The sequence below is a fragment of the Homarus americanus genome, unplaced genomic scaffold (assembly GCF_018991925.1).
Source record: "Homarus americanus isolate GMGI-L3 unplaced genomic scaffold, GMGI_Hamer_2.0 scaffold24922, whole genome shotgun sequence".
NCBI classification, from domain to species: domain Eukaryota; kingdom Metazoa; phylum Arthropoda; class Malacostraca; order Decapoda; family Nephropidae; genus Homarus; species Homarus americanus.
Genome location: NW_024722610.1, coordinates 3978185 through 4005606, shown reverse-complemented (window position 1 = coordinate 4005606; position 27422 = coordinate 3978185). Strand labels below are relative to the sequence as shown.

Here is a 27422-nt window from a genome sequence, read left to right as displayed (position 1 = left end):
TATGTGAAATTGTTAAGTAAGTCGAGTGTTAGAATTTGCAATAGTGAGACTCCCTTTTTCCGCCCTGTGAGACGTTACAAGGTTTCTACTCACCGCTGAAGTCGTATTGCTTTGATTCACAATCGTCAGAGAATATGATGACTGTATTAAAATTATTATCAGTTTTGTATTTAAGAAAGTCATTAATCATTTGAGAGAAACCTGTCAACTGCTCACTGCTCTGAAATGTAACGTCGGATATCAATGGGCCTTGTTCGTTTCCGAGCTGAGTTAGCACGAAATGTGATTGCCAGTCTCAGTAGTGATATCAGTTTAATTATTGCATTGCAAATGCAAACACTGTTTAGATTGTAAGTGTTAGCCTTAAGAAATTGATGTATTGATAGAATTCAACTAGCATTACATTGCTCTTGGCCTATTCAAGGCTGGTGGATCACTTTCACAGCTCTACATTCTATGGTTTAATAATATAGAAACTCACACTCTTCTCTTGCTGTGGCTTCATCTATTATGAATTTCTTTGTTTTAGCTTTGAATTGCTTAATACCGTAACTGGTTTTATTGTGGTCTAGCAACATGTTCCAATCTTTTATAGCAGTAAAGATGAAAGCATTTTTTGCTTGAACAGAAACATTAGGTACCATAAAATTATGTTAACTCCCTCTAGTGCCCTACCGATTGATATCCCTATTGTTAGATACTCTGGGAACAGTTTACTGAAAATCATATAAACATGATTCAGCCTCAGCTGCTTCACTCTATCTAGCACACCTAACGTGGTCAGTGATTGAAGAACTTCGTGACCAACGAGATCTCTTACTTTCATGTCAACAATGAACCTTATCGCCATGTTTTGAATAATTTGGAGCATGGATTTTAGCTTGTGTGTAAGGGAGGAGTACCATGGCGAGCAGGAATACTCCAAGTGACATTGTATGAGCGCCAAACAAAGAATCCTACGGGCATCAGCTGAGAAGCATTTATCAAGTGGATAAATTTTATTTTGGCATTACTGTACTTTTTTTTAATTATATTATCTGCGATTAATTCACCGGAGGGGATGAGAGGGGATCATTCCCACATAGTAGAGTAACAATGAATTCATTTGCCTTTTCAGCTTTCTTTTGATCTAAATAATACTGCTTTAGTCTTTCCAAGACTTAGGGATAATTTGCTGTGTACGAGGCACTGTTTGTATGACTCCAGTTCAGATGATAAGTCGTTAGTTATATTATTTGGATCATTACCTGATATTAAAAGAGCAATTTCACTGGCAAAGAAGCCGGTTTCCCAGTGATCAAGAGGAGACGGTAGGTACTTGTTTCCAGATATGTTGCTTGGCGACGTTCGAAGAAAGCATCCTCGAGACCCCTACCATGGTCATTATAATGGGCGGCAGGGCCATATTGACTGTGTAAGAGATGCAGGAAGCTTCCGTGAACTGATGGGCCTTACTGGGCATGCAAAGGCTGAGCTTCTTTGGCGGCTTCCTAGCACTAACAGATCTCCCACGGACACCTGGTTCCGACGGCCTTTTGCGCCCCCATTGCTCCCACTGCTAGGCCGTTGTCCACTGAAGCTCGGTTGTCTGTGAGCTTGATTGTGGGCTTTACAAATCATGTGGTGGCTGAACGAGCATCAGAGTTGGTGACACAGCAAGCATCTCTTGCCCCAGTGCTTCACTAATCTTCTAACTTGAGCCTATTGAGTGCCTATTCTTATTGTATAATGAACAATCACAGTACTGTTGTGAGGGCACGGGTTCCCTCTCTATCTCTACACCACCCTCATCTTACTTACTTCTCTTCGTCTTACTCTTACTCAGTTCCATCACCTATTCTTTTGGTAGCATGGACATTCTTTTGGTAGCCTGGACATTCTTTTGGTAGCATGGTCGAAGGTCTAGGCACATGGGTAGGGTAATTCTGGTATCAAGTCACTTGGATGGAAATAAAGGTAAAATACTGTGGGAGAAAGGAATACACCTAAAGTACTCTAAAAACAAGTTTATTAATATGCAATCAATGGGGAAAGATATAGTATTAATCATATAACTACCAGGCTCAACTCCTGGGCTTAGTGCAAACTCAGTTCCTTCTTCACTTATTTTCTTATTTACTTATTCAACATTAATTACTCAGATCTTACATTCTTACTGCACACAACATTATTGGTGTTACATTACATGGCACTCATTGTAGATTATTTTACTCAACCTACTCGTTAAGAATGACACTAGCATATACAGGGGTCCACTTCCCAACATGGGATAATTATTTCCATCTAATTATCCCTAACATACGTACATGTCACAACCCTCTCTGTGGACATACACTTCCAAGGAGTAACCCAGGGTAGAGCACTGGGGCTCACGACCTTTGTTATTGTGGGATAGCCAGACACATGGCGGGTCTGGGGTCTGGCCCAACGAAGCCGTGGGACACATTAATCAGGCCGCATCGGTGCCATCTTTTCGTATATGATCCCTGCTGGTTATTTACTACATCCGGGGCCGTTGTTGAATGGTTGCAAGAATGACAATGGGATCTGGAGAAACATGGAAGCAGCGTCAGGGAACGCTTTCCTTGGCTCGTCTTAGGGTATATATACCCCTGAGTTGCCAGTGATCGCTACTCACGCAATGACAATAATTACAAACAAACTAACTGTTACTCATTCAAAGATGACCTTCAGTTGACAAAGGTCTGGCGAATTACTTGAGTTGATTTACACAGACTAATTCAAGATTGAGTTTCCCAGGAGAAAGTGGAATAACAACGCATTGACAACTGTCTTCACAAAGGCGGGACTCTGGGAGGGAACACAAGTGTAGCGTGTATGGGGAAAAAACACGTCTTCTCAGGGGTCGCTAACTCACTCATGTTTTGCGGGCGTGGAGTTTAATAAGAATCATTAGTTAAATAGATCAGCAGTCAACGTGACCATGGCACTGTATACACATAAAATTATTTTACGGACTGTTACACAAGTTTTTGTACAAATTTCAATTGGTCTAAGAGTCAGATACATCTGAAGATGTGCTACTCCCACTGCAATCATCATCCCTAGACTCTGTAATAGCCTCATCATAATCATGAACACCTGGATTGAGCACATTCTTATCTGCAGTAGTTTCACTGAGGTTCTTATCTGGTAAAGGATGATGATTCTTTTCAAACAATGTTGTTTCAGAATATGTTAGCTGTCTCTGTGAGTGAGGTGCCTCTGCTCGGTTACTTGGTGGTGTGAATGGAGATCCAGTATGATGAAGCTTGGCTGATGGCAGAGACGACTGACCAGGAAGAACCACGGATGCTGTCTTACTGCGCAGTGTGCTAATTTCATGCCTGAATGAAAATGAGAAAACAGTCATTCCATTGAATGTATGGGCCTTGTTGTGAAAGAGGGAACCATAACAGAGTTCATTGGGTAAGGTTGATAGAAAGAACAATTGACAGTCAATTAGGAAGAACACATTACTCTTTAATCTACATGACAAGAAGGAAAGGCTTGCATGAGAAAACAACAGCAACAACAACATATTGTACTAAAATTTTGGGTTTGGTTCATGGAGGAATATTAAATTTAATTTAAATGTCTGTGAAAACAATTGGATCATTTCAACCACTGCTTGCCAGCCATCCAATTTCCTCCTGTCCACGAATTGCATGTAATTGAATTGTTGAATTGAATTGTAACAGTTTATTTAGCCAGAAAAATACAGATACAGAGTGGATAATAATAACAATATTAACATGGCTGAGCCAGTTGAGAACATGAGCTCTCTTTGAGGCACCTGATATATACTATACATTTATCTCAAGGAAGTATTATGTAACATTTAGTATCATCTGGAATAGTACAATAGCATGGTAGTAATAAGTACATCTCATAATGTTACCATGGTTATCACTTCAATATTTATTTATTTTATTATTTATTATTTTTATTTTTATTTATTTATTTATTATTATTTTTTTTTATTATTATTGTTTGTTTTTTATTTATTTATACATACATATACACATACCTATACATATATACACATACAGCGGGGTATGCTATAACGAACGGATCCTACTACGAATATTCCTATAACGAACGGTTTTACCTATAAAATTGAGAATGCTATAACGAACGCAACTCCTACAACGAACGCGGATGAATACGGGACTATTTCGCCTGGCTCATGAATATTGTTGTACCACGACTGTAAGATTGTACCATCGTACGATATGTTTTCCCACGTTGAGATGGGGGCTTGTCTTTGGCAGCGCCCGGTTGCCAGTCACCAGCTGACGCTGTTAGAATAAAGTCTACAAAGAACGCGGTCTATGACTCCAACCTCTCACATGGCGCAGTGAGTAGGATATGTCGGGGCCCGACACGCCATTACAGCCCTGACAAGAACGCTGACATGGCCCCTACACGTCCACGATTCTTGACGCCCTGAAGGGGACGCCAGGGCTTCTCTACACCGGCGGGGAACACCACGCGCGCCCAGCAGCAGGCCATGAGTGCATTGATGGCTCAGATGGCGTCTCTAGTTGCTGGCGGTGGTCATGCTTCTATGCCGGTCATGAAGCCCTCAGCAGCTGTCGCACCAGAGAAGTGTGAGGCAGAAATGCCAGCAGCTGCGTTTAGGACATGGAGGCGGTCCATGGAGTCATGGATGCTGTTGAACGGATAGTCACAACTGATGGCCACACTCCACATTTGCCTGAACTGCGTCCCTCCACTCCAAAGGGTGATTGACTCGAGATATCCCAGCGGTCAGTGGGAGCAGCTCTCGACCAAAGAAGCCCTGGACGCCATCAGTGGAATGGTTCTTCAATCTTCAAACCAGGCTGTGAAATGGAGCGAGTTTTTCAACAGCAAACAAGGTGAAGAGGAGCCCATGAAAAGGTATTTTCAACACTGCTTTCGCAGAGGCAGTGGAGTGTGAATTTAAATGTCCCACCTGTGATAACGACCTCTCTGAGTACATGCTATTACGTAAAGTTATGGTGGGCCTGAGTAACACCAGTGTTGAAAAGGGAAATTTTCCAGGGGTACTCTAGTTATAATAGTGTTGAAGTGCTTAGAAACAAATGCATGTTATTTGAGGCAGCAGTGAGAGATGCTGGTGTATTGTGTCGTACTTCTGACCAGGCAGTGGTGGGAACAGCCGCGGAGGCAGTGGCGGTTGGTGATGACGTCACCAGTGAGTCCGAGGTAGCTGCCGCCCGACCTGGACACCCGAATCGCGCGCACTGTGGTAACTGCGGCATGTCACATGCCTCTGGTAAAAGTAACTGCCCTGCAAGTGGGGCTACATGTCGCAATTGCTGTAAGGTTGGTCACTTCAAAAGGTGTTGCAGGAGTAAGTCAGCCCTAAGTGCTCCTGTGGATGTGTCAGGTGCTGTTACAGTGGCAACAGCCCAGCTATCCCGCCACCCCAGGTTACAAGTGTTCGTGCCCCAGGCCGGGGGCAATTCCCCCGCCACCCCTGTGCTGGCTGTAGCTGACATGGGTGCTATGGTGTGTGTGGCAGGCGCATCCCTGCTCCGGGACATCGGTTTGTGTCCGGGGCAACTTCGGGCCCGTAATGGCCTAAGGGACGTGGCAAACAAACAGCTCAAGTGTCTGGGGTCCGCCCCCTGCCGCCTCGGTGTGGACGAGGGGTCCACCGTCCAGGAGGTCTACTTCGTGCAGACAGCCAAGGCCCTCTATCTGTCATTGGAGGCCTGCAAGTGCCTCAACTTGGTGCCTGTCGACTTCCCGCTCCATAGACGTGCTGTGGCTGCCGTGAGCGATGGAGGGGAGCGGCACACTGCCGACGATCTACCTCCGAACCCTTTACCTGAGAGCAGCTGTTTCCCGCCGAGGCCAGTTGAGATACCCTTGCCTCCTTTGGAGGAGAATGTGGCCAGGCTGGAGGCATGGCTACTCACGCACTTTTCGTCTACCGCATTCAACACCAGCAGGTCCCCACTGCCAGTCATGACTGGTCCCCCTCACCGTATCCACCTGACGCCCGGCACGACCCCCTACGCCTGTCACACACCTGCTCCCGTTCCGAAACACTGGGAAGCGGAGGTGAAGGCCCAGTTGGAGGAAGACGTCAGGAGAGGCGTCATCCAGCCAGTGCCTGCTGGTGAGGCTACGGAGTGGTGCGCCAGGATGGTCGTGGTGGCCAAGAAAAACGGTCAGCCCAGGCGCACTGTGGACTTCCAACGCCTCAATGCAAGCTGTCTGAGGGAGACGCACCACACACCTGCACCATTCGACATGGTGTCTGGGGTGCCAGTGCACTCGTTCAAAACCGTCGCCGACGCCTTTTGGGGATTTCATCAAGTGGAGTTGGAGGAGGAGAGTAGACGCCTGACCACATTCATCACGCCGTGGGGCCATTTTCGATACTGCAGGACGCCCATGGGACATTGCTCAGCGTCAGATGCTTACACCAAGAGGTTTGACGACGCTATTCAGGATGTGCCCCGCAAGTACAAGTGCGTGGATGACACTCTCCTCTATGACTCCAGTGTGGAGGGGGCGTTCTGGCACACTTACGATTTTCTGGAGACCTGCGCTCGCACAGGTATCACGCTGAAACCAGAAAAGTTCTTGTTCTGCAGGAGAGAAGCCGAGTTTGTGGGTTTCCTCCTGGGGTGGGACCTGTACCAGCCCACTGCCCAACGTCTGTCAGCCATCAAGGACTTCCCCATGCAGGATCAGCCATCAATCACTGACATCAGGTCCTGGCATGGCTTGGTTAACCAGTTGGCTCCCTTCCTTGCCACTGCACCTGTGATGGAGCCCTTCTGTGAGCTCCTCAAGAAGCCAGTGAGCAAGCAGGTGTATTGAGACGACCAGCTGCTGCTCAAGTTTCGCCAGGCCCAGGACACCATCTGTCAGTTGGCCAGAGACGGCTTGGTGTACTACGACAAATCCAGGCCTACGGCAGCTGTCACTGATTGGAGCAGGGAGGGCATCGGCTTCGTCGTCCTGCAACAATACTGTGCCTGTGCCTCTCCAGAGATGCCCTTCTGCTGCAGAGGAGGGTGGCGGTTGGCTCTGTGTGGTAGCCGACATCTGAGCACGGCCGAGGCCGGTTATGCTGCAGCAGAAGGGGAGGCCCTGGCTGTGGTGTGGTGCCTGCGCAAGGCCAGGCTGTTCCTCCTTGGCTGCCCGAACCTCATTCTGGCGACGGACCATTGCCCCTTAGTTGGCTTGCTAGGGGACAGAGCCCTCACGGATGTGGCGAATCCGCGCCTGTTCAGGCTCAAGGAGAAGACCCTGCAGTACCGATTCACGGTCAAATACTTGCCAGGGAAGCGGAACTGTGCAGCTGACGCCCTATCCCGCTTCCCCTCCCTCAGGGCGGCGCCTGATGCGGAGGACATGGACCAAGAGGAGGACCTGTGCGCTGCAGTGTGTGCAGTCACAATCGCAGCACTGGATCAGGATGGGTGCATCACTATGGACGAAGACACAGTGTGCAAAGCGGCTGCGGACGACCCAGTGTACCAGATTCTAGTGTCGAGGGTGCTGGCGGGCGACTGGCATCCCCACAAGTCGCAGGAGGTGGCCTGCCTGCGCCTGTACTTCTCGGTGAGGGACAGGTTGGCTGTGGTCAGGGGTTTGGTCACCTACACCTTTGACCAGGGCTGCGTGCGCCTTGTCATCCCCGACTCCCTCCGCCACCGGGTCGTCGTTAACCTGCATGTGGGGCACCAGGGCCTCGACTCAATGCTCAGGCGGGCCCGGCAGTCTGTCTATTGGCCTGGCATGGAAGGTGACCTGCAGTATCATCGGTCCTGGTGTGCTGCTTGCGAGACCCACGCCCCTTCCCAGCCTCCGGAGTCGTTGGTTCTGACCCCAGCGCCAGACTATCCCTTTCAACAAGTGGTGGCCGATTTGTTCCACCTGCAGGGCCGCACGTACCTAGCATATGCTGACCGACTGACAGGTTGGCTGGACATCGCCCACTTCCCCAACGAGGCCACCTCTGGAAAAATCATCGCCAGTCTGCGGGCCTACTTGACGAGGTGGGGGGTACCTGAGCAGATCTCCACGGATGGAGGTACCAACCTTGCCAGCCTTGAGATGACAGATTTCCTCAAGTCATGGGGGGTCGAGGTGCGCCTCTCGTCGGCCCACTTCCCCCAGTCCAATGGCAGGGCAGAGGCTGGGGTCAAGGCTGCCAAGAGGCTCCTCAGGGATAACACTGGGCCCGGGGGTAGCCTGGACTGCGATAGGACATCCCAGGCCCTCCTCCAGTACCTGAACACGCCTCTGCGGGGTGTGAACAAGTCGCCTGCCCAACTTGCCACCGGCCGCCAGCTCCGTGACGGCGTTCCCGTTCCCAGACAGCACTATAAGGTGGACCAGCACTGGCGGCGGGTACTTCATATGAGAGAGGTGCGCTTGGCCGAAACCCAGGATGGGGTCCTGTCGCAGAGGGAGGTATCCCACCAGCTGGCTCCCCTAGTCGTGGGCACGCAGGTGCGTGTGCAGGACGCAGCTACCAAGCTCTGGGACAGGACAGGCATAGTGGTGGAAGCCCGCCCTCACAGGCAGTATGCCGTCAGGGTTGAGTGGCAGTGGCAGGGTGTCCATCCCCAACAGACGCCACCTGCGAAACGGCTCCACACCTGTGCCTACTACTCCGGTGGTGCACCAAGCTGTGCCTCCTGGCCCCCCTTCTGCTGTGCCCTCCGTACCCGCGCCCTCCTTCGCACCCACGGCCCCTCCCCAGTCGAGCGCGGCCAGGCCCAGGAGAGGCCGTCGGCCTCCGGGCTGGTTGACGGACTACATGGTGTAGTGTATGTGATGTAAAATCAGTTTAGAGGGTTTTTTTTGTTTTTGTTTTCCTTTGTTTGACTGGTTTTTCCTGCATTATTGTTGTTTTTATGAATGCATTGATTTCCTTTTGTTAGTTCAAATGTGCATTGTCATTTCCTTTTAACTTGGGGGGGAGATGTAAGATTGTACCATCGTACGATATGTTTTCCCATGTTGAGATGGGGGCTTGTCTTTGGCAGCGCCCGGTTGCCAGTCACCAGCTGACGCTGTTAGAATTAAGTCTACAAAGAACGCTGTCTATGACATCAACCTCTCACAGCGACCCACAACAAGAGCGTCAGGCGCCATCTTTGTCTCATTGTGTAGCCAGTGCACCACTGTTATTGTTGAAATTTCATCTTTTGATGTGGAAATTCGCGTTATTTGTATAACTATTTTGTTATACAAGTATACAATTGTAACAATGAATCATCCAAAGCGAGTGAGAAAGCTAATAACTCTTTAAACTAAGAAAAAAATTATAAAGAAACGTGAGAATGGAAGAAGCATTGCGAAACTTAGTGATGAATATGGGATGGCTAAATCGACTATATGTACGATTTTGAAGAATAAAGGGGAATTAAAAACTGTGCAAGTGGCTAAGGGAATCTTTAGACTTAGCAAAGCAAGGTGTAATGTGATTGAAGAGATGGAAAATTTACTCTTAGTGTGGATAAAGGAGAAAGAAATGGCAGGTGGTAACATTAGTGAAGCTATAATTTGTGAGAAGGCTAAACAATTGTTTGAGGACCTTAAAGCCAAGACTCCCAGTGGAAGTGATAGTGCTGTGCCAGTGTTTAGGGGTACCTGCATGCTGAATAACACTAAGGTAAGATAAAGTACCGTATTTTTTACATTTTCCACAGAATTTTTTCAGTGTTAAGTGGTTGTATTTGGGGGCCTGGAACGGATTAATCCTATAACGAACGAATGCTATAACAAACGAGGTTCTGGAACCAATTACGTTTGTTATAGCATATCCCACTGTATATATATATATATATATATATATATATATATATATATATATATATATATATATATATATATATATATATATATATATATATATATATATATATATATATATATACATATATATATACACACACATACACATATACATATAAATTAGAGTGGGGAGCAGTACAACCTGGGTTGTAGAGTAATAAGGTTGAACAAGAGGACAGAGCTTTCAGGATTATGTCTAGTTGGCAATTATGTTTATTGCAATGGTAATTACTTATTTATTTACAGGAATAATTTCCGATAAAATGGATTTGGTGGTACAATAAAAGCAGGTACTGTAAATATAGTAAGTGTTACAAGAAATAATAATACTTTGACAATAGATATTTTTTTAGAGATGATTTAAAGGAAGGGAGCGTAGTCTTTGCTCTGATGGGTGGGGGTAAGTTGTTCCATACCTTCACACCATGATATTTTATGGAGGTCTGGGACTGAGAGGAGTGCATGGGGGGTGGTCTTAGTAGCTCTGGGTGCCTTAAGTTGTATCTCTGATTATTCCGGAACTGGAAGTAATTATTGTCAAGCAAGTGATTGATAGATTTGTAAACAAAGAGGGCACAGCAGTAAGGGTTAATATCTTCGAATTTTAAAAATTTCAATATAGCAAATTTTTCGCTTGTGTGATCTGTTTTTTTCAAGTAGGTCATTGTCCGTACAACTCTCTTTTGTGCAGTAACCAGAGATTGTGTTTTTGAAGAGCCAGAGGCCCCCCATAGTGTGTGACAGTGTATCAGGTGTTGGTAAACAAGATCATGATAGATTTCTTTCATTGCTGTGAGAGTGAGTGACTGTCGAGTGTGATACATGATACCGCACTGTTTATTGACTTTACTGTGAATGGTTTGTATGTGGTTTCTCCAGTTAAGTTTTTCATCAACAATAACTCCGAGGAATTTAGTATTTTGTTCGCGTTTGAGGGCTGTATTACCAAGGTACAGAGGGTCCAAGTCTGGGGGTAAGTTTTTCCTTCTGTGAAAGATCGTGTAGTGGGTTTTCTCAAGGTTTAGGGTCAGTTTAATATGTATTACCCAGGTCCCGACTTTAGTTAATTCAGTGTTCATAGTTCTCATCAAGGAATGGAGGTCTAAGTTGCTGGCATAGAGATTACTATCGTCTGCAAATAAGTTGTATTTTATGAGTGGGCTGGCGTGGACTATGTCGTTTATGTACAACAAAAACAGTACTGGACCGAGAATTGAACTTTGGGGGACTCCATATAAGATAGGCGAGGAGTCAGGTTGGTGGTTATTATAACAGACATACTGCATCCTGCTGGACAGATATGAGGTAAAAGGATCATTAACACCATCAATGTTTTATAGCCATTTTCCACACTCGTATGGGTTAACTGTGATTACCTGATGGCAGCTCTCCATGCAGCATGGTCTCTTGCAGTCTTGTCAGGTTCTGAACTCTGATGTCATTTATAGGAAAGGATGGTTGTATTCATTTCTTGTGGTGGCAGGTCTAACCTACAGCCTCTAGTATTGTTTATTTTTGCAAAATATATGAACATTTTAATATTTAGCATTGTCAATCGGCACGAATACTGGCGTGACAGCAATTAATGCCTTACTCGCATCGAGTCAATGGCTCCCTAGACAATTAACTAACACCGAGCGCTGTCAGGCTAATGAAGTTTTTGTTCAAAATGGATGTATAACTACAAACTTTATTATTACCTGAGGGCTGCAATGGTGTCGTCTTGGCGCATTACAGTGGCTTTTAAAAGCTGGAGTTCTTCCGACCCTCCTACTTGCCTCGTCTTACCCAAGGATGTGTGTTCACCTTTCTTTTGTTGCCTCTAAAAATGAAGACAATGAGTAATTGAGTGGAAAAATAAAAATATATTTTTTTTTCATTAACAGTCAAATGTCATTTTCATGAAGTTTACTGTTAAGCAAAACAAGTTAAATCTACAGTACTGTAATTCTGTGACTGAAAGAAATAATCAAAATGAAGGGTGTTCCATTTTGTAGATCTGCTTTTGGATTGCATGGCAGCCTATTAACATGAGCCTTATAGGTTCCTAAGCACTATTCATTTAAAGTTTTGATTTTGTTGTTGCCGAATCACTATGCTGTACTTATCTTTTACCATCCTGGAATCAGAATCCAAGCCCAAATATTGAAAACGATGACGTGTCTTTATTCTTGGATCCATTCTCAAGTCAGGATCCTAAAAACAATATTGCCATACTTGAATATAAATCTAAGTCTGGATCCTCAAAGTAACATCCCCTTTTTTGGATGCATGTTCAAGCCTGAATCCTCAAAAAGGAATGTCCCCATCCTTAAATTCAAATTCAAGTCTGTGACCCAAAAACAGAACGTTCCCCAACATGATTTTAGAGTACCAGAGGTGTGGACCGAGAAGAGGTCTGTGCTAGATGATACAACAGGTGATCCTTCTCTTGACGAAGTGCCAAGATGTGGGCTGCTAAGGCTGCTTCCTCTTTCTGTAGTGCTCGCAATTCTCTTGTTCGTCCATTAATGTCTGCCTGTAATTGATTTGTGTTTGTAAGGTATTCCAATGTTTGTTATATATTTAATTTCTCCTCCACCCTTGCATGCATTGTCCCACATAGTGCAGGCTGGTCAGATTCAAGAGCAACGCAAACTCTCCCTCACTGTTTGGTATTTATTCTTTTTAGCTGTCCAGAACCATCCTGAGGCAATGTTTCCCACCCATATATATACAGGTGTATATATATATATATATATATATATATATATATATATATATATATATATATATATATATATATATATATATATATATATATATATATATATATATATATATTATATATATATATAATATATATATATATATATATATATATATATATATATATATATATATATATATATATATACGTTAATAGGTTATTTTAAGTGCACTTGTATGAATTCTAATATAAAATTGGAACAGTAATTTAGTTATAATGAATTAATTGGCCATTTAAACATATAAGATCTATCAGTTATTTTTCTTTTCTCCTACTTTTGTGTAAGACGGACCAAAGAAAGGGAGAAAATAATTGTGAGATTGGTACACAACACACGTACAGAGTAGTGTGGGGTTATATGAGATGTTTCTCCTCCATCCTGTGTGAGTGGTCACTCCGGGGTCGCCATTTGTGGGGTTATGAGATGTTTCTCCTCCATCCTGTGTGAGTGGTCACTCTGAGGTCACCATTTGTGGGGTTATATGAGATGTTTCAATGTTGTGCTTCTGTCGCTGCAGGTACAGAGTCCTCAGATGCACCTGCTGGGGTGTGTGGGTCTGGGTCAGGAGCAGGGGCTGCGTCACCATCGTCACTGGCTGGGATGACTGGGTCACGGGTGACGTCAGGACGGTCTATGACAGGAGCAGGTTCTACAACAGCGTTTGTAGGGGAGGAATCCACTACAGTAGCAGAAAAGGTTGTGGGGTACGGGTTATTTGGTTCACACTCAGAATGGGATGGAGAAAGGAAACTCACAATGTGCTCTCTGTATACATATTGTATTGGATGTACAGTGGAGCTTGGTGCTGGGAAGTGGCAGCGTGGTTACAAGCGTGATGTAGAGAGAGCTGGTTGGTGAGGATGCTCAGAGGAGGACCAGCTTGTGGGTCGCCATGCTCGCCGGCGGGAGCGAGGGCCGCCAGGCAGGAGCAGAGGAGGTGGTGTTACTTGAAGACTGGCTGTAGGTCGAAAGAGAGAGGTAGGTCACCACGAGGTCAGGTCTTATATAGCGGAAGTAGGCGTGGCTTAATAGTTGACCTCCGTCATGTAAGGCTGCGCTGGTTGACTTAGACCACGAGGCATACACTGGGGAATTCGCGGGGTCGACTACTCAGCGACAAACAGCGTTTGTAGTGGAGGAATCCACTACAATAATCCCCCTTCCCTCCAGACGGTGTTGGAGACTTGTTGTCTGCAGGGTTGCATGGCACATGTGAGGTAGAACGGGCGGTGCATGCCACATGTGAGACATAACGGCGAGGGCGTGGATGAGCCGACCGCTATGGGGAGACAACTGTCTAGACACACGAGATCTGTGGGAGAAGAGAGGGAGAAAAAGGGTGTGTGGGGGCGATTAATGTTGTGCTTCCCTCGCAGCAGGTACAGAGTCCTCAGATGCGCCTGCTGGGGTGTGTGGGTCTGGGTCAGGACCAGGGGCTGCGTCAGGAAGAGGGTCTATGACAGCAGCAGGGTCCACGACAGCAGCAGGGTGCAGGACAGTAGCAGGGAGTACCTGAGGGAAAAAAGAGGGGTGTGTGTGGGTCCGCGTCAGGAGCAGGGGCCGCGTCGGCGTCTAAGGCAAGACGGGTGTGTTGGGGTCGGTAGGACGTGGTGCTTGGTGCAGGAAGAGGAGCGGCTGTTTGCTTAGAGTAGCAGAGCTGCTCTAGGGTGTCTAACCTGCGGTGTAGAGACTGTTGCTGTAGAGCCGATGAGCTGCCTCTGTGTGAATAAGCCAGTCTTCCATGTTGCTTGAAGACTGAGAGAGTGATCGGTTTCTCCTCCATCCTGTGTGAGTGCGAATCTCCGGGGGTCACCATTTGTGGGGTACGAGTTATTTGGTTCACACTCAGGATGGGATGGAGAAAGGAAACTCACAATGTGCTCTCTGTATACATATTGTATTGGATGTACAGTGCAGCTTGGTGCTGGGAAGTGGCAGCGTGGTGACAAGCGTGATGTAGAGAGAGCTGGTTGGTGAGGATGCTCAGAGGAGGACCAGCTTGTGGGTCGCCATGCTCGCCGGCGGGAGCGAGGGCCGCCAGGCAGGAGCGGAGGAGGTGGTGTTACTTGAAGACTGGCTGTAGGTCGAAAGAGAGAGGTAGGTCACCACGAGGTCAGGTCTTATATAGCGGAAGTAGGCGTGGCTTAATAGTTGACCTCCGTCATGTAAGGCGGTGCTGGTTGACCTAGACCACTGGGGAATTCGCGGGGTCGGCTACTCAGCGACAAACAGCGTTTGTAGAGGAGGAATCCACTACAAGGTCTAAGAAAAGACATTTGCTCTCATCCTCGACTTAAAAACACTATAATGCAAAGTGAATCTTGTCCTTCATATTAACTGACAAGACTTCATATCAATTCTTTGCATATACAGTACTAACTTGATGTTATTTCAATAAACAATTATCTGTACTGTAATTCAGTCTAGTGTTTTTTTATTTCATCCTTTCAAGTCCTTTCCATTTAGGGTGGCTAGAAATATTTAACATGCACTCATTTTCTCTCTATTTGCTTGTTATTCATTCTCTCTTACTAATGTACAATATGTGTGCTTTGTGCTCCATTTCCACATCAAACCTTACACCGTCTTTGGTTTACCTTTCCGCCACTTTACACAAACCAGTATCATCTATAAGCAGCACATCTTTCCCCAAATCACTAAATGCCTTGCTCTCTGTCCATTCAAACACAACTACATTTTGGATATTCATTATGAACAAACTCGTGACAAATGAACGAATTCAATTGATGTTTAGGTGTGTTCAAATTGTTTCCAAAACCAAGTCATGATTCTGCTGATAACAGGAAAAATATTAAACTAAACTTAATTTATCTTCATATATTTGCTTTTAATTTGTCCAATATTGTTGTGACTCATTCCACTTGTTTAAAAACGTATTTATTACATTATTAACTGATCTCATCCTCAGCCTCTTTATATTCTTTCTGGGTCTTCTACTTACACACTTAATGAAAACCCAGACTACATACTGTAGGTGTGACACTTTTGACTACGTATTACCTGGAGCTGGTTCATGGTTGTGTCATGGCGAGTCATCTGGCTGGCGACTTTGCCTGGCCAGCGCAGGTCAAGGCTTGTGCCTAATTTATCCTGCACAATGCCCATGTCTACTTCGGCTCCCATTCCCAATTTGCATGCCTTGGTCACCTTTTTGGGGGGAAAGAGGTACAGTATACATAATTATTTTTCTAACTACTTCATTATATATTTGACATACGATGATGATTATTAAAGTATTGTAATAGAATACTTCAATCTACCACATTTCATTCTTCATTTACTGTTCAGAAAAGAAGCGTCCTAAGCAAAAATTTTGTTAATGTTACGTCCTTTTAACTGATGTGTATAACACGTGCTAAATTTACAATGTGTACTATCCATATAAGCTGGAATCCTGTCTTCACAATCTGCGCCATATCATTTAGTGTATATACAGTACAGTATTCAATACCTGGTAAGTCTGTCGCAAATTGTGCAGCTCCTCTTTCAGTTGCTCCACCTGCTGTGTAAGGGCGCGTCGCTCTGCTCGTCCTTCCCTGATGAAGACATTACCGTAAGTACTTCAGCAATTAGACAACACAAGAGTGAGGTACTAACTCAGGCCAGGTGTGTTCTTATCAATTATGATGACATTAAAAATATAGAAGCTTTAGGTGTTATCATATTGAATAAATAGGTATATATAAGTGCAGTACAAATGCTATACCTCTTTCCCCTCTTAAGTTATGCTGCTGATGTACAGTTAAATACCATACACAACGAAGACTGCCGCTGCTCTCACAAAATTTTTAATGTATATCTCTGTATACAAAATATGAATACAAATATTCAAATATTTCCCATACAGAAAAATGATACACTACATAGAAATGATAAATATGCACACGCACACACACAAACATATATATATATATATATATATATATATATATATATATATATATATATATATATATATATATATATATATATATATATATATATATATATATATATATATATATATATATATATATATATGCAAGTAAATCACTGTAGGTGCGCGTGATCCAGGTATATGCTGATAACCACAAGGAAACAAGAAAACACGAAGCTCCCAAGCGCTTTCGTGTAATTCGCATCTTCAGGGGTGAGTACAGACTAACGAGAAATACATAACAAGGCATATATATACAGTAGAAGAGAGTGAGATCAAGTCCCTAGGGGACAGTGAGTGTTGCTACCTGACCCAGCTTGGAGAAGGTCGTGCCCGCAAGTGCTCCCGTTAGAGACCAAGGAAAATGGCCGCCTTGGATCGTTGTGTCTTGGGGGAAGAGGAGGGGAGTGTGGGGAAAGACGACCTCCTTGCCACTCTGTTAGGGCAGCTGGGGCAGTTGAGGAGTGAGGTTGACACTCTAAAGGGGGAAAATGAAGCCCTCAGGACGGAACTCCTTCAGGTAGGTGTCCTGCCTAGCAGGACACCTGCGAAGGAGGAGCAAGCGTGGAGAGTGGTTGTCTCCAAGGGACTAGGGTCAGGCTCAGGAAAGCTGACCAGGGTGTGGAGTGTAGTAACCCTTACCAGGTGCTGCAGGAAGCTAGCAAGGAAGAGAAGAGGCAGGACGGTATGGAGCAAGGAGAGGAAAGGGCAGTTGTACAAACCTTGCCCACAGGTAAGGTCGTGGTAGTTGGGGACAGCCAGGTGAGGTTTGTAGATAGGGCTTTTTGTGCGAGAGATAGGAAACGTAGGACTAGGGTGTGTTTTCCTGGGGCTGGGATAGGGCATGTAGCTGAGAGGTTAGACAGGGTTTTGTCAGGGGAGGGTACCAATCCAGTAGTGTGTCTTAGCGTGGGAGGAAACGACATGGTAAGGTTAGGAGTGAGGAACTTTTCAAGAGGTATAGGGAGGCGCTGGGGAAGATTAGAGATAGGGGAGGGATCCCGATAGTATGTGGTGTCTTGCCTAGAAGAGGGGTTGGTCGTGAATGGCTGTCCGGGGCAATTGCTATAAATTGCCGACTGGAAAAACATTGTGCAAACAATGGTTGGGCATTCATTGACAGCTGGCAACGATTCTATGGCAACGACTACCTGTACAGTCGCGATATCCTTGCACAGGATGTAAGGGGGTGCCCAATAAACTAGCCCCCTCGGGGGCAAATCTGAATCTGTACAGTCGCGACGGAGTACACTTGTCTCGTGAGGGGTAAAGACGTTGTCTGCATCCCTGGAGCGTGAAATTGTCACTCCGAAGGGGGGGTTTCGCCAGTAGAGAGAGGTCGGGGAAAGTGGGAGTCAAAAAACAAGCAGGTCCTGGGAAGTAAAATTAGTTGCTCAGGACAAGGGGTAAAACAGGACCAGGGAAGGGTAGGTTTAAATGTATACTATACAAACAGTAGGAGCGTTAGAAATAAAATAGACTTGCTGAGAGCGGTTGTATGTACCGAGAATGTAGACGTCATAGCAATCACCGAAACTTGGATGAATCTGGAGAGCAAAATTTTTTTATCAGAGTACCACATAGAAGGGTACAACCTTTTTCACAAGGACAGGGAAGGTAGGAAGGGGGGAGGGGTCGCACTCTTCGTCAAGGATACATTAAAATGTTGTATTAATAATTCAATAAAGGGTGAAATAGGAACCGAGTCTGTGTGGGTAGAAATCACGGAAGGGAGAGAAAAACTAATTATGGGAGTGATTTACAGGTCCCCCAAGTCTTGGCAAAGAAGCAGCTCAGCCCATATGGCAGGAAATGAGTAGGGCAGCAAAATATAACAATCTATGCATTATAGGGTTTTCAACTTCAGAAATATTGACTGGGACAACATTGTAGGCGACTATGAATCTGAAGACTTCCTAGATGCAGTACAGGACAATTTTTTGAAACAACTAATTACAGAACCTACTAGAGGTGACAATATATTAGACCTAATATTAACAAATAAAGAAAATATTATCAGAGATATCACAGTAGGGGAAGAACTAGGTAACAGTGATCACAGAGAAATCAGGTTCACCCTAAATTGGGAAACGAAAAACAATGACAATATGGTCAGAGTCCCAATCTTTCGGTTGGCGGATTATCAGGAGTTAAGAAGGTACCTAGGTGAGGTCACCTGGGAACAGTCACGTCAGTCCCCAGTAGGAAGGGGTGAGGTCATAGATGACACAACAATTGATCATGACTATAATATATTCACTAGTATACTACATAAAGCACAAGAACAAAATATACCATACAGAAAAATTAGGTCAAATAAGAATGAGCCAAGGTGGATGCCCAGAAAACTTAAACATGACATAGGAATAAAGAAAGGAATATATAAGAAATTAAAGGGAGGGGAGGAGCAGCTCAGAAATAGGTATAATGAACTATCTAGGAATGTTAAGAAAAATGTAAGGAAAGAAAGAGAGACTATGAAATCAAAATAGCAAGAGAATCCAAGGCGAATCCCAAGGGATTTTTCCAGGTATATAGGACAAAGGTCAAGGACAAAGTTGGGCCTTTAAAGTCAGGGAGGGGAGAAGTGATAAATGGCAGTGAAGAAATAAGCAAAGCATTGAACAGCTACTTCTTATCAGTTTTCACAGAAGATATTTGAGATGAAATTCCAGAGGTGGAACTGATATTTAAGGGAAAGGAAGAAGAGAAATTAAAGAATATCACTATCAGAAAAGAGGATGTTCTTGAGAAGATAAATAAACTAAAGAAAACAAAATCCCCAGGGCCGGATGAAATTTTCCCTCGAGTCTTGAAAGAGTGTAGGGAACAGATTAGCGGACCCCTCGTAAACTTATTTACAAAATCATTAGACACTGGAGTTGTGCCAGACTTGTGGAAACAGGCAAATGTAGTACCCATATTCAAAAAGGGAGACAGAGCATCAGCGTCAAATTACCGGCCGATCAGTTTGACGTCAGTAGTGGGGAAATTTCTTGAATCAATTATAGCAGATAGCATCCGATCGCATCTAGAGAAAAGCAAATTAATCTACGACTCTCAACATGGGTTTACAAAGGGAAAATCTTGTCTAACAAATCTGCTAACGTTTTTTAGGAAAGTCTTCGAGGTAGTAGATAATGACGAAAATTACGATGTTATTTACTTAGACTTTAGCAAAGCATTTGACAGAGTACCGCATCAGAGGCTTCTGAGAAAAATTAAGGCTCATGGTATCGAGGAAAGTTTTAAATTGGATAAAATCATGGCTCACCGATAGAACGCAGAGGGTCAGCGTAGATGGTGTTAAATCTGAGTGGGGCCGTGTAACCAGTGGGGTTCCCCAGGGGTCAGTACTAGGCCCACTCTTGTTCATAATCTACATGAACGATCTAGATACTGGGATCAGCAGTGACATAAGCAAGTTTGCGGATGACACCAAAATAGGGCGGCAAATTAATTCAGGGCAGGATGCAAATGCATTACAGGAGGATCTAAATAAACTGCAGGAGTGGTCTGAAAAATGGCAAATGAAATTCAACACCAGCAAGTGCAGCATACTTAATATTGGAAGAACAAATACTTATAATGTATACAGCCTTAACAACATCAACCTAGAGAAGTCGACTTGTGAAAGAGACCTAGGGGTACTTGTAAGCCCGGACCTACGGCCTAGAAAACAGTGCGTTAATGTTCGAAATAAAGCAAACAGAGTATTGGGTTTTATATCTAGAAGTGTAAATAACAAGAGCGCAGAGGTCTTATTGCAACTATATCTTGCGCTAGTCAGGCCGCACCTCGATTATGCGGTTCAGTTCTGGTGCCCCTATTATAGAATGGATATAAATTCACTAGAGTCGGTGCAGCGAAGAATGACAAAAATGATTCCGGGACTTAGAAATCTTCCATATCAGGATAGGTTAAAGAAACTTAACTTGCATTCACTAGAAAGACGAAGAGTGCAGGGAGATATGATAGAAGTATTTAAGTGGGTAAAAGGAATCAATAAAGGGGATATAGATAAAGTTCTTATAATATCCGAGCAGGATAGGACTCGGAGCAACGGATTCAAGCTGGATAAGTTTAGGTTTAGGAGGGAGATAGGAAGAAACTGGTTCACAAATAGGGTGGTGGACGAGTGGAACAAGCTTAGCAACTTTGTAGTAAGTGCGGGAACTCTGGAAAGTTTCAAAAGGAGGCTAGATAGATTCATGGATGATAGAGAGTGGTAGTAACTCTCGACAGGAGCTGCCATGCACAGGCCAACCGGCCTATTGCAGACTCCTTATTTTCTTATGTTCTTAATGGTCCGGTCACTAGGCAGTGACCCTACTAATCTTCATAAGCACAGCAGCAGTCCATAGTCAGGTCAGAGGGTAAGATGACCCAACCTGTTCATACCATTACTTAAATTCATGTTGTCGGATTCGGTATGTTTAATGAGACTGGATTCTATAATGTTCCTACTGTCAATTGAATTACAAGGTAATATTGAGGAGGCATTATCCCAGTCAATGCAATCAGTGCCGGATTTAGACCTGTGGAGGCCCATGGGCAGCCTCTTTGTGGAGGCCCCCCTCATTATAACTACCCAAGAGGGTGGGATGGCGAGTGAAGCAAGCCGAAACATCTGGGAAAATTTTGAAATTTGAACACTTCTTTGGAGAATTTTGAAGCCATATGCAGTTATATTGAGGAAATTAGAACATTGAGAAATTTGTAGTTAACTGTATATTTATTGACAGTGTACAAATTCCCAACACACACACACACAAAAGTGAGACATGACTGGAGTCATTCATGTTGTTTCAAGTCGACCAGCCCTGATATAGCTACTGTGGGGTATGAGATGTTTGGTTCACACTCAGGATGGGATGGAGAAAGGAAACTCACAATGTGCTCTCTGTATACATGTTGTATTGGATGTACAATGCAGCTTGGTGCTGGGAAGGCAGCATGGTTACAGGCGTGATGTAGAGAGAGCTGGTTGGTGAGGGTGCTCAGAGGAGGACAGCTTGTGGGTCGGGTCGCCATGCTCGCCGGCGGGAGCGAGGGCCGCCAGGCAGCGGCGGAGGAGGAGAAGGTGTTGCTTGCTGGTTGGTGTAGGTAGAATAAGAGCGATCACCACGAGGTCAGGTCTTAAATAGCGGGTGTTGGCGTGGCTTAGTAGTTGACCCCCGCTCCGTGGGCGGCGCTGGTTGACCTAGACCACGAGGCATACACTGGGGAATTCGTGGGGTCGGCTACGCAGCGACAAACAGCGTTTGTAGGGGAGAAATCCACTACACTACTACCGCACATGTGGAGACCCCCAGATTGTGGAGGCCCCTGGGCAGCTGCCCACTTTGCCCACTCCTGAATCTGGCCCTGAATGCAATGCTTATTATCCCTCAAATGTTTGTCCTAAGGTTGGGTCATCTTACCCTCTGACCTGACTACGGACTGCTGCTGTGCTTATGAAGATTAGTAGGGTCACTGCCTAGTGACCGGACCATTGTGGACACTCACTGTCCCCTAGGGACTTGATCTCACTCTCCTCTACTGTATATATATGCCTTGTTATGTATTTCTCCTTAGTCTGTACTCACCCCTGAAGATGCGAATTACACGAAAGCGCTTGGGAGCTTCGTGTTTTCTTGTTTTCTTGTGGTTATCAGCGCGCGCACACACACACACACACACACACACATATATATATATATATATATATATATATATATATATATATATATATATATATATATATATATATATATATATATATATATATATATATATATATATATATATGCATACATACAGTATACCGCTTCTTATATTGGATATAAACTTAATGACTGATGTCAAGTCAGTGAAGCTCATGACTCACCGGCGCCTGCGGGCTGCCAGCTCCTGTGCTACCTTAGCCTGTGCTACTCGTTGCTCCAGTAGCTGTAGGTGGTCCCGTGACAACAGAGTGGCTGCCGAACTAGACCTCTCACTTGGCCACTTCACTGCTGCCATGCTATCAACCTGTACACATCTCCTGATTTAATAGCTCTGTTTACGAGAATACGATAAATTCAACCCTAAAAAGGGTAAGAGTGGTCAAAATCGATATGGATGCACACTCATCAACAAAAGCCCTGTCGCTTCACCTGCTTCTTCACCAACCCAGAGATTCAGAGACGTGGGTTCATGAAGAAGCAGATGAGGCGACATGACTTTTGGTGGCGAGCATATCATCAGCATCATCATCATCATCAATAATCAATATTTTATGGCCATTTTCCATGTTTGTATGGGTTAGCTGCGATTATCTGCTGGTGTCTGAACAGGATCCCCTCCCACTCACCACCACAAACCTAGGGCACCAGCCATGAAAATGTAGCAGAGATTAGGCAATGCCATCAGGCATGTTGAAGCAATTTTTTATGGCATTATGTACAGTATTATGAATGGTCTTGAGTGTCATGTGTGTGTTATAAATAATAGTACAATAGTTTGAAATTATTGCATTCAGTAATTTGCCTACAATCGATGCTAAACTGATTGGACGATAGTTAGAGGATAGTGATCACTATCATTAAGAAAATGCTTTATATCCCATGCATGCAGCAGGTGCATGAATTTGACTGACCTCTGTGTTAGGGATAGGGAGGTGGGTCCCAGAAGTGAGGTCTCCAGAAGTCTGGCTCCGTCGCAGCCACACCACTGAAGGTATAACTCCCAGCTCTGCTTCTCGCTCCTCCTACAACAAGAGGATGAGTTAATGTACTTTGAAGGTATCTCACAGCCTTGCCACACTGCTGTAAAATACTGTACAGTGTGAACAAATATAGGAAAGGAAGAGACGTTATTGTCACAATGTTTATGTCAACTAATCAAGAATTAGTCATCTGCTGTGTTGCTAGTTAGTGACAAGGGCTCATGAAGAAACCATGGGTATAGTGAGGAGTCCAAAAGTGGGTCAGGGACTTGGGAGAAAAATCTATTAATCAGAAAAGGCATCCGTAAAGATGACTTGGGCCTAAGAGACACTAGATCTTACATGTCGCATCTGAAGTCGGGTATGTAACATCTAGCAAAACTCTGTTACACAGCCAAACACACCAGATCTGGCAACTTAGCAGCAGTCATAGCCATTATTAGGTATTGAAATAAAGTTTATTATTTTTATTTATATATTTTATATTTTATTTATTTTTTATAGGATTAGCCCACCGGGTATAGGTCACTGACCCACATCGGGGCCTGGGGGGCAAAAATGTAATAATAATAACAATAATAATTAGTTCAAAGTAAATAAAATTTATAAGAAAAAATACAAAATTAACAATAAAATATACCAATAATAATAACAACAACACTGATAATAATAATAATAATAATAATAATAATAATAATAATAATAATAAAGAACCATAAAGAAAAAAATCAATAGTGAGAAACAATATAAGTATGTTGTGTTGTCAAAATTGAGAAAAACAACTGAAACCCTGCAATTGTGTGTAAATGAAGCAGAAAGTCAAATTAACGACCTGGGATTTGGTCACAATTTTTGTAATGCCATATGGCAGCAGGGTCTACCATTAGACAACACAATATGCTTCCAATATCTTCCCAGTCGGTAGTACCTCCTTGTTTGGTAGCTGCCTACCTAAGCAGTATACTGTTATCCATTTTATTGACTAAAAACAGAAAATTAAGCAGCAATCTTTCGTCTGGCAACGACAGACGATATTTATGTTACATTAATTCTTTCACTGGGTAAATGATAATTTCAGTTACAACATGAACACTGATATTCACAAAATTCTCTAAGTTAAACTGACGTAATATGGCGGGCGTGAGAAAGTACACATATCTGAGATATGATGGACAGCGTCAGAAATGTGATGCTACTCATCGTGCACGAGTTTATATACGGCTAACTGACAACTCAGGCTTGTGCGCTACACATGACAGAAAGGCTAATCACGCAATGACAGAAATTACATTCAACTCAGTTGCTGTACATTTAACTATGAAAATCAATGCCATGGTGTCATGGTCACATTGACTGCTAGTCTGTTTTAACTCTGAGGATTCTTATTATACTCCACGCCGGCAAAACATGAATGGGTAGCTGGTTAGCTATCCCTAAGAAGAAACGCGCTTTTCCCTCTCGACGTTTTACACTGATGATCCCTCTCTAAGCCCCGCCTTTGTGAAGACAGTTGTCAATATGTTTTTATTCCACTTTCTCCTGGCAAGTTCAATCTTGGATTAGTTTATGTAAATCAACTTTAGTAATTCGCCAGACCTTTGTCAACTGAGGGTCATCTTTGAATGTGTAATAGTTGGTTTGTTTGTAATTTCTGTCATTGCGTGAGATAGCCACGTCTGGCAACTCAGGGGTATATAAACTCTGTGCGAGGAGGAGAGAGCTCCCGTGATGCCTTCCTCCAACTTTATTCCCAGGTATGTAGCAGGTGTTCCCCAGCCGATATAGCCATTCAGTTTAATTTAGTCAATTTTGTGAGTATCAGTGTTCATGTTGTAACAGTGTAATTGTCATTCACCCAGTGTAAGAAGTAATATAAAGTAAATGTCGTCTGACGTTGCGAGACGAAGGATTTGTTGTGATTGAGTCATCCATGCTTCCTCCCGTGATGCCCTCTCCTCCACGTTGTTCCCCAGATTCAGTGTGTGGGCCCTTGGAACACCCCACCGACTGCCCCGGAGTCGGTTGCTACCTATCAATTAGCGGTAGTGACCGTGTCATGGTCACGTTGACTGCTGATCTATTTAACTAATGATTCCTATTAAACTCCATGCCCGCAAAACATGAATGAGTTAGCGACCCCTGAGAAGACGTGTTTTTTCCCCATAGATGCTACACTTGTGCTCCCTCCCAGAGTCCCGCCTTTGTGAAGACAGTTGTCAATGCGTTGTTATTCCACTTTCTCCTGGGAAGCTCAATCTTGAATTAGTCTGTGTAAATCAACTCAAGTAATTCGCCAGACCTTTCTCAACTGAGGGTCATCTTTGAATGAGTAACAGTTAGTTTGTTTGTAATTATTGTCATTGCGTGAGTAGCGATCACTGGCAACTCAGGGGTATATAAACTCAAGATGGGCAGGGAAAGCGTTCCCTGACGCTGCTCCATGTTTCTCCAGGTATGTTTTGGGTAGCCATTCAGTTAATTCAGTCAATTGTAGTGAATATCAGTGTTCACCAGTGTTCATGATTTAACAGTTGAATTGTCATTCACCCAGTGTAGAAGTAATATAACGTAAATGCGTCTGTCGTCTAGACAAGAGAGTTGTTTGTGTTGTCATGTTCCCTGACGCTGCTCCATGTTTCTCCAGATCCCATTGTGATTCTTGCAACCATTCAACAACGGCCCCGGATGTAGTAAATAACCAGCAGGGATCATATATGAAAAGATGGCACCGATGCGGCCTGATTAATGTGCCCCACGGCTTCGTTGGGCCAGACCCCAGACCCGCCATGTGTCTGGCTACCCCACAATAACAACAGGCGTGAGCCCCAGTGCTCTACCCTGGGTTACTCCTTGGAAGTGTATGTCCACAGAGAGTGTTGTGACATGTATGTTAGGGATAATTAGATGGAAATAATTATCCCATGTTGGGTAGTGGACCCCTGCATATGCTAGTTTAATTATTTACATATATGCTGAGTAAAATAATCTACAATGAGTGCCATGTAATGTAACACCAGTAATGTTGTGAGCAAGAGTAAAGAAGAAGGGACTGAGTTTGCACTAAGCCCAGGAGTTGAGCCTGGTAGTTATATGTTTAATACAATATCTTTCCCCATTGATTGCATATTAATAAACTTGTTTTTAGAGTACTTTAGGTGTATTCATTTCTCCCACAGTATTTTACCTTTATTTCCATCCAAGTGACTTGATACCAGAATCACCATACCCAGGCGCCTGGGCCCTCGACCATGCTACCAAAAGAATAGGTGACGGAACTGAGTAAGAGTAAGACTAAGAGAAGTAAGTAAGATGAGGGTGGTGTAGAGATAGAGTGGGAACCCGCGCCCTCACATTGTTGGCAGCGCCAGACCCGCGCTCTCACAACCGATGTCGGTGATTCGACACGATTGAAACGGCAGGTCTGCCTCGTGGGCCTTGGACCCCAGACCGTCAACACGTGTCGGAGTATAACAGACCACAACAGCGGTAGCCAGTTGTTAGAGGCGCCAGTGTTATACCCTGGGACATGCCTTGAAGTTATGGTCCATACAGTGCCGGATTTAGACCTGTGGAGGCCCATGGGCAGCCTCTTTGTAGAGGCCCCCCTCATTATAACTACCCAAGAGGGTGGGGTGGCGAGTGAAGCGAGCCTAAACATTTGGGAGTTCTGGGGGGCGCTGTAAGCCCCCCCAGGAAAATTTTGAAATTTGAACACTTCTTTGGAGAATTTTGAAGCCATACGCAGTTATACTGAGGGAATTAGAACATTGAGAAATTTTTAATTAACTGTATATTTATTGATAGTGTACAAATTCCCAACACACACACACACACACACACACAAAAGTGAGACATGACTGGAGTCATTCATGTGGTTTCAAGTCGACCAGCCCTGATATAGCTACTACCGCACATATGGAGGCCCCCAGATTGTGGAGGCCCCTGGGCAGCTGCCCACTTTGCCCACTCCTGAATCCGGCCCTGGGTCCACAGTGGTGTTGTATGTGTTTGGGGATAATTATCCCATGTTGGGTAGTGAACCCATGTATAAGTTGTTGGTTTCAGTAATAATGTGTTGGGTGTTGTGAGTGCATCTCATATGTACTAACAACAGTGCGAAGGTATCATATGTAAGTTTGTCTTATAACTGTTAATGTAATGTATCACCAGTAATTTGGGAGAAGTCAAAGTACTGTACCCACTTGGAGTG

At 44.3% G+C, this 27422-nt stretch overlaps 1 protein-coding gene across 1 annotated transcript in view; it reads right to left on the bottom strand.

Moving 5' to 3' along the window:
• Positions 1-2849: 2849 nt before the first annotated feature.
• Positions 2850-27422, bottom strand: part of LOC121862971 — a 59587-nt gene continuing 35014 nt past the window's right edge. The window contains exons 28-34 of the mRNA XM_042361427.1: positions 23144-23254; positions 22394-22536; positions 16060-16144; positions 15609-15755; positions 12212-12355; positions 11538-11659; positions 2850-3347 (exon numbers count right to left, since the gene is read on the bottom strand). Coding sequence (XP_042217361.1) covers positions 3014-3347; positions 11538-11659; positions 12212-12355; positions 15609-15755; positions 16060-16144; positions 22394-22536; positions 23144-23254 — 1086 coding nt within the window. The 3' untranslated portion in view covers positions 2850-3013. The remainder of the gene's footprint in view (positions 3348-11537; positions 11660-12211; positions 12356-15608; positions 15756-16059; positions 16145-22393; positions 22537-23143; positions 23255-27422) is intronic.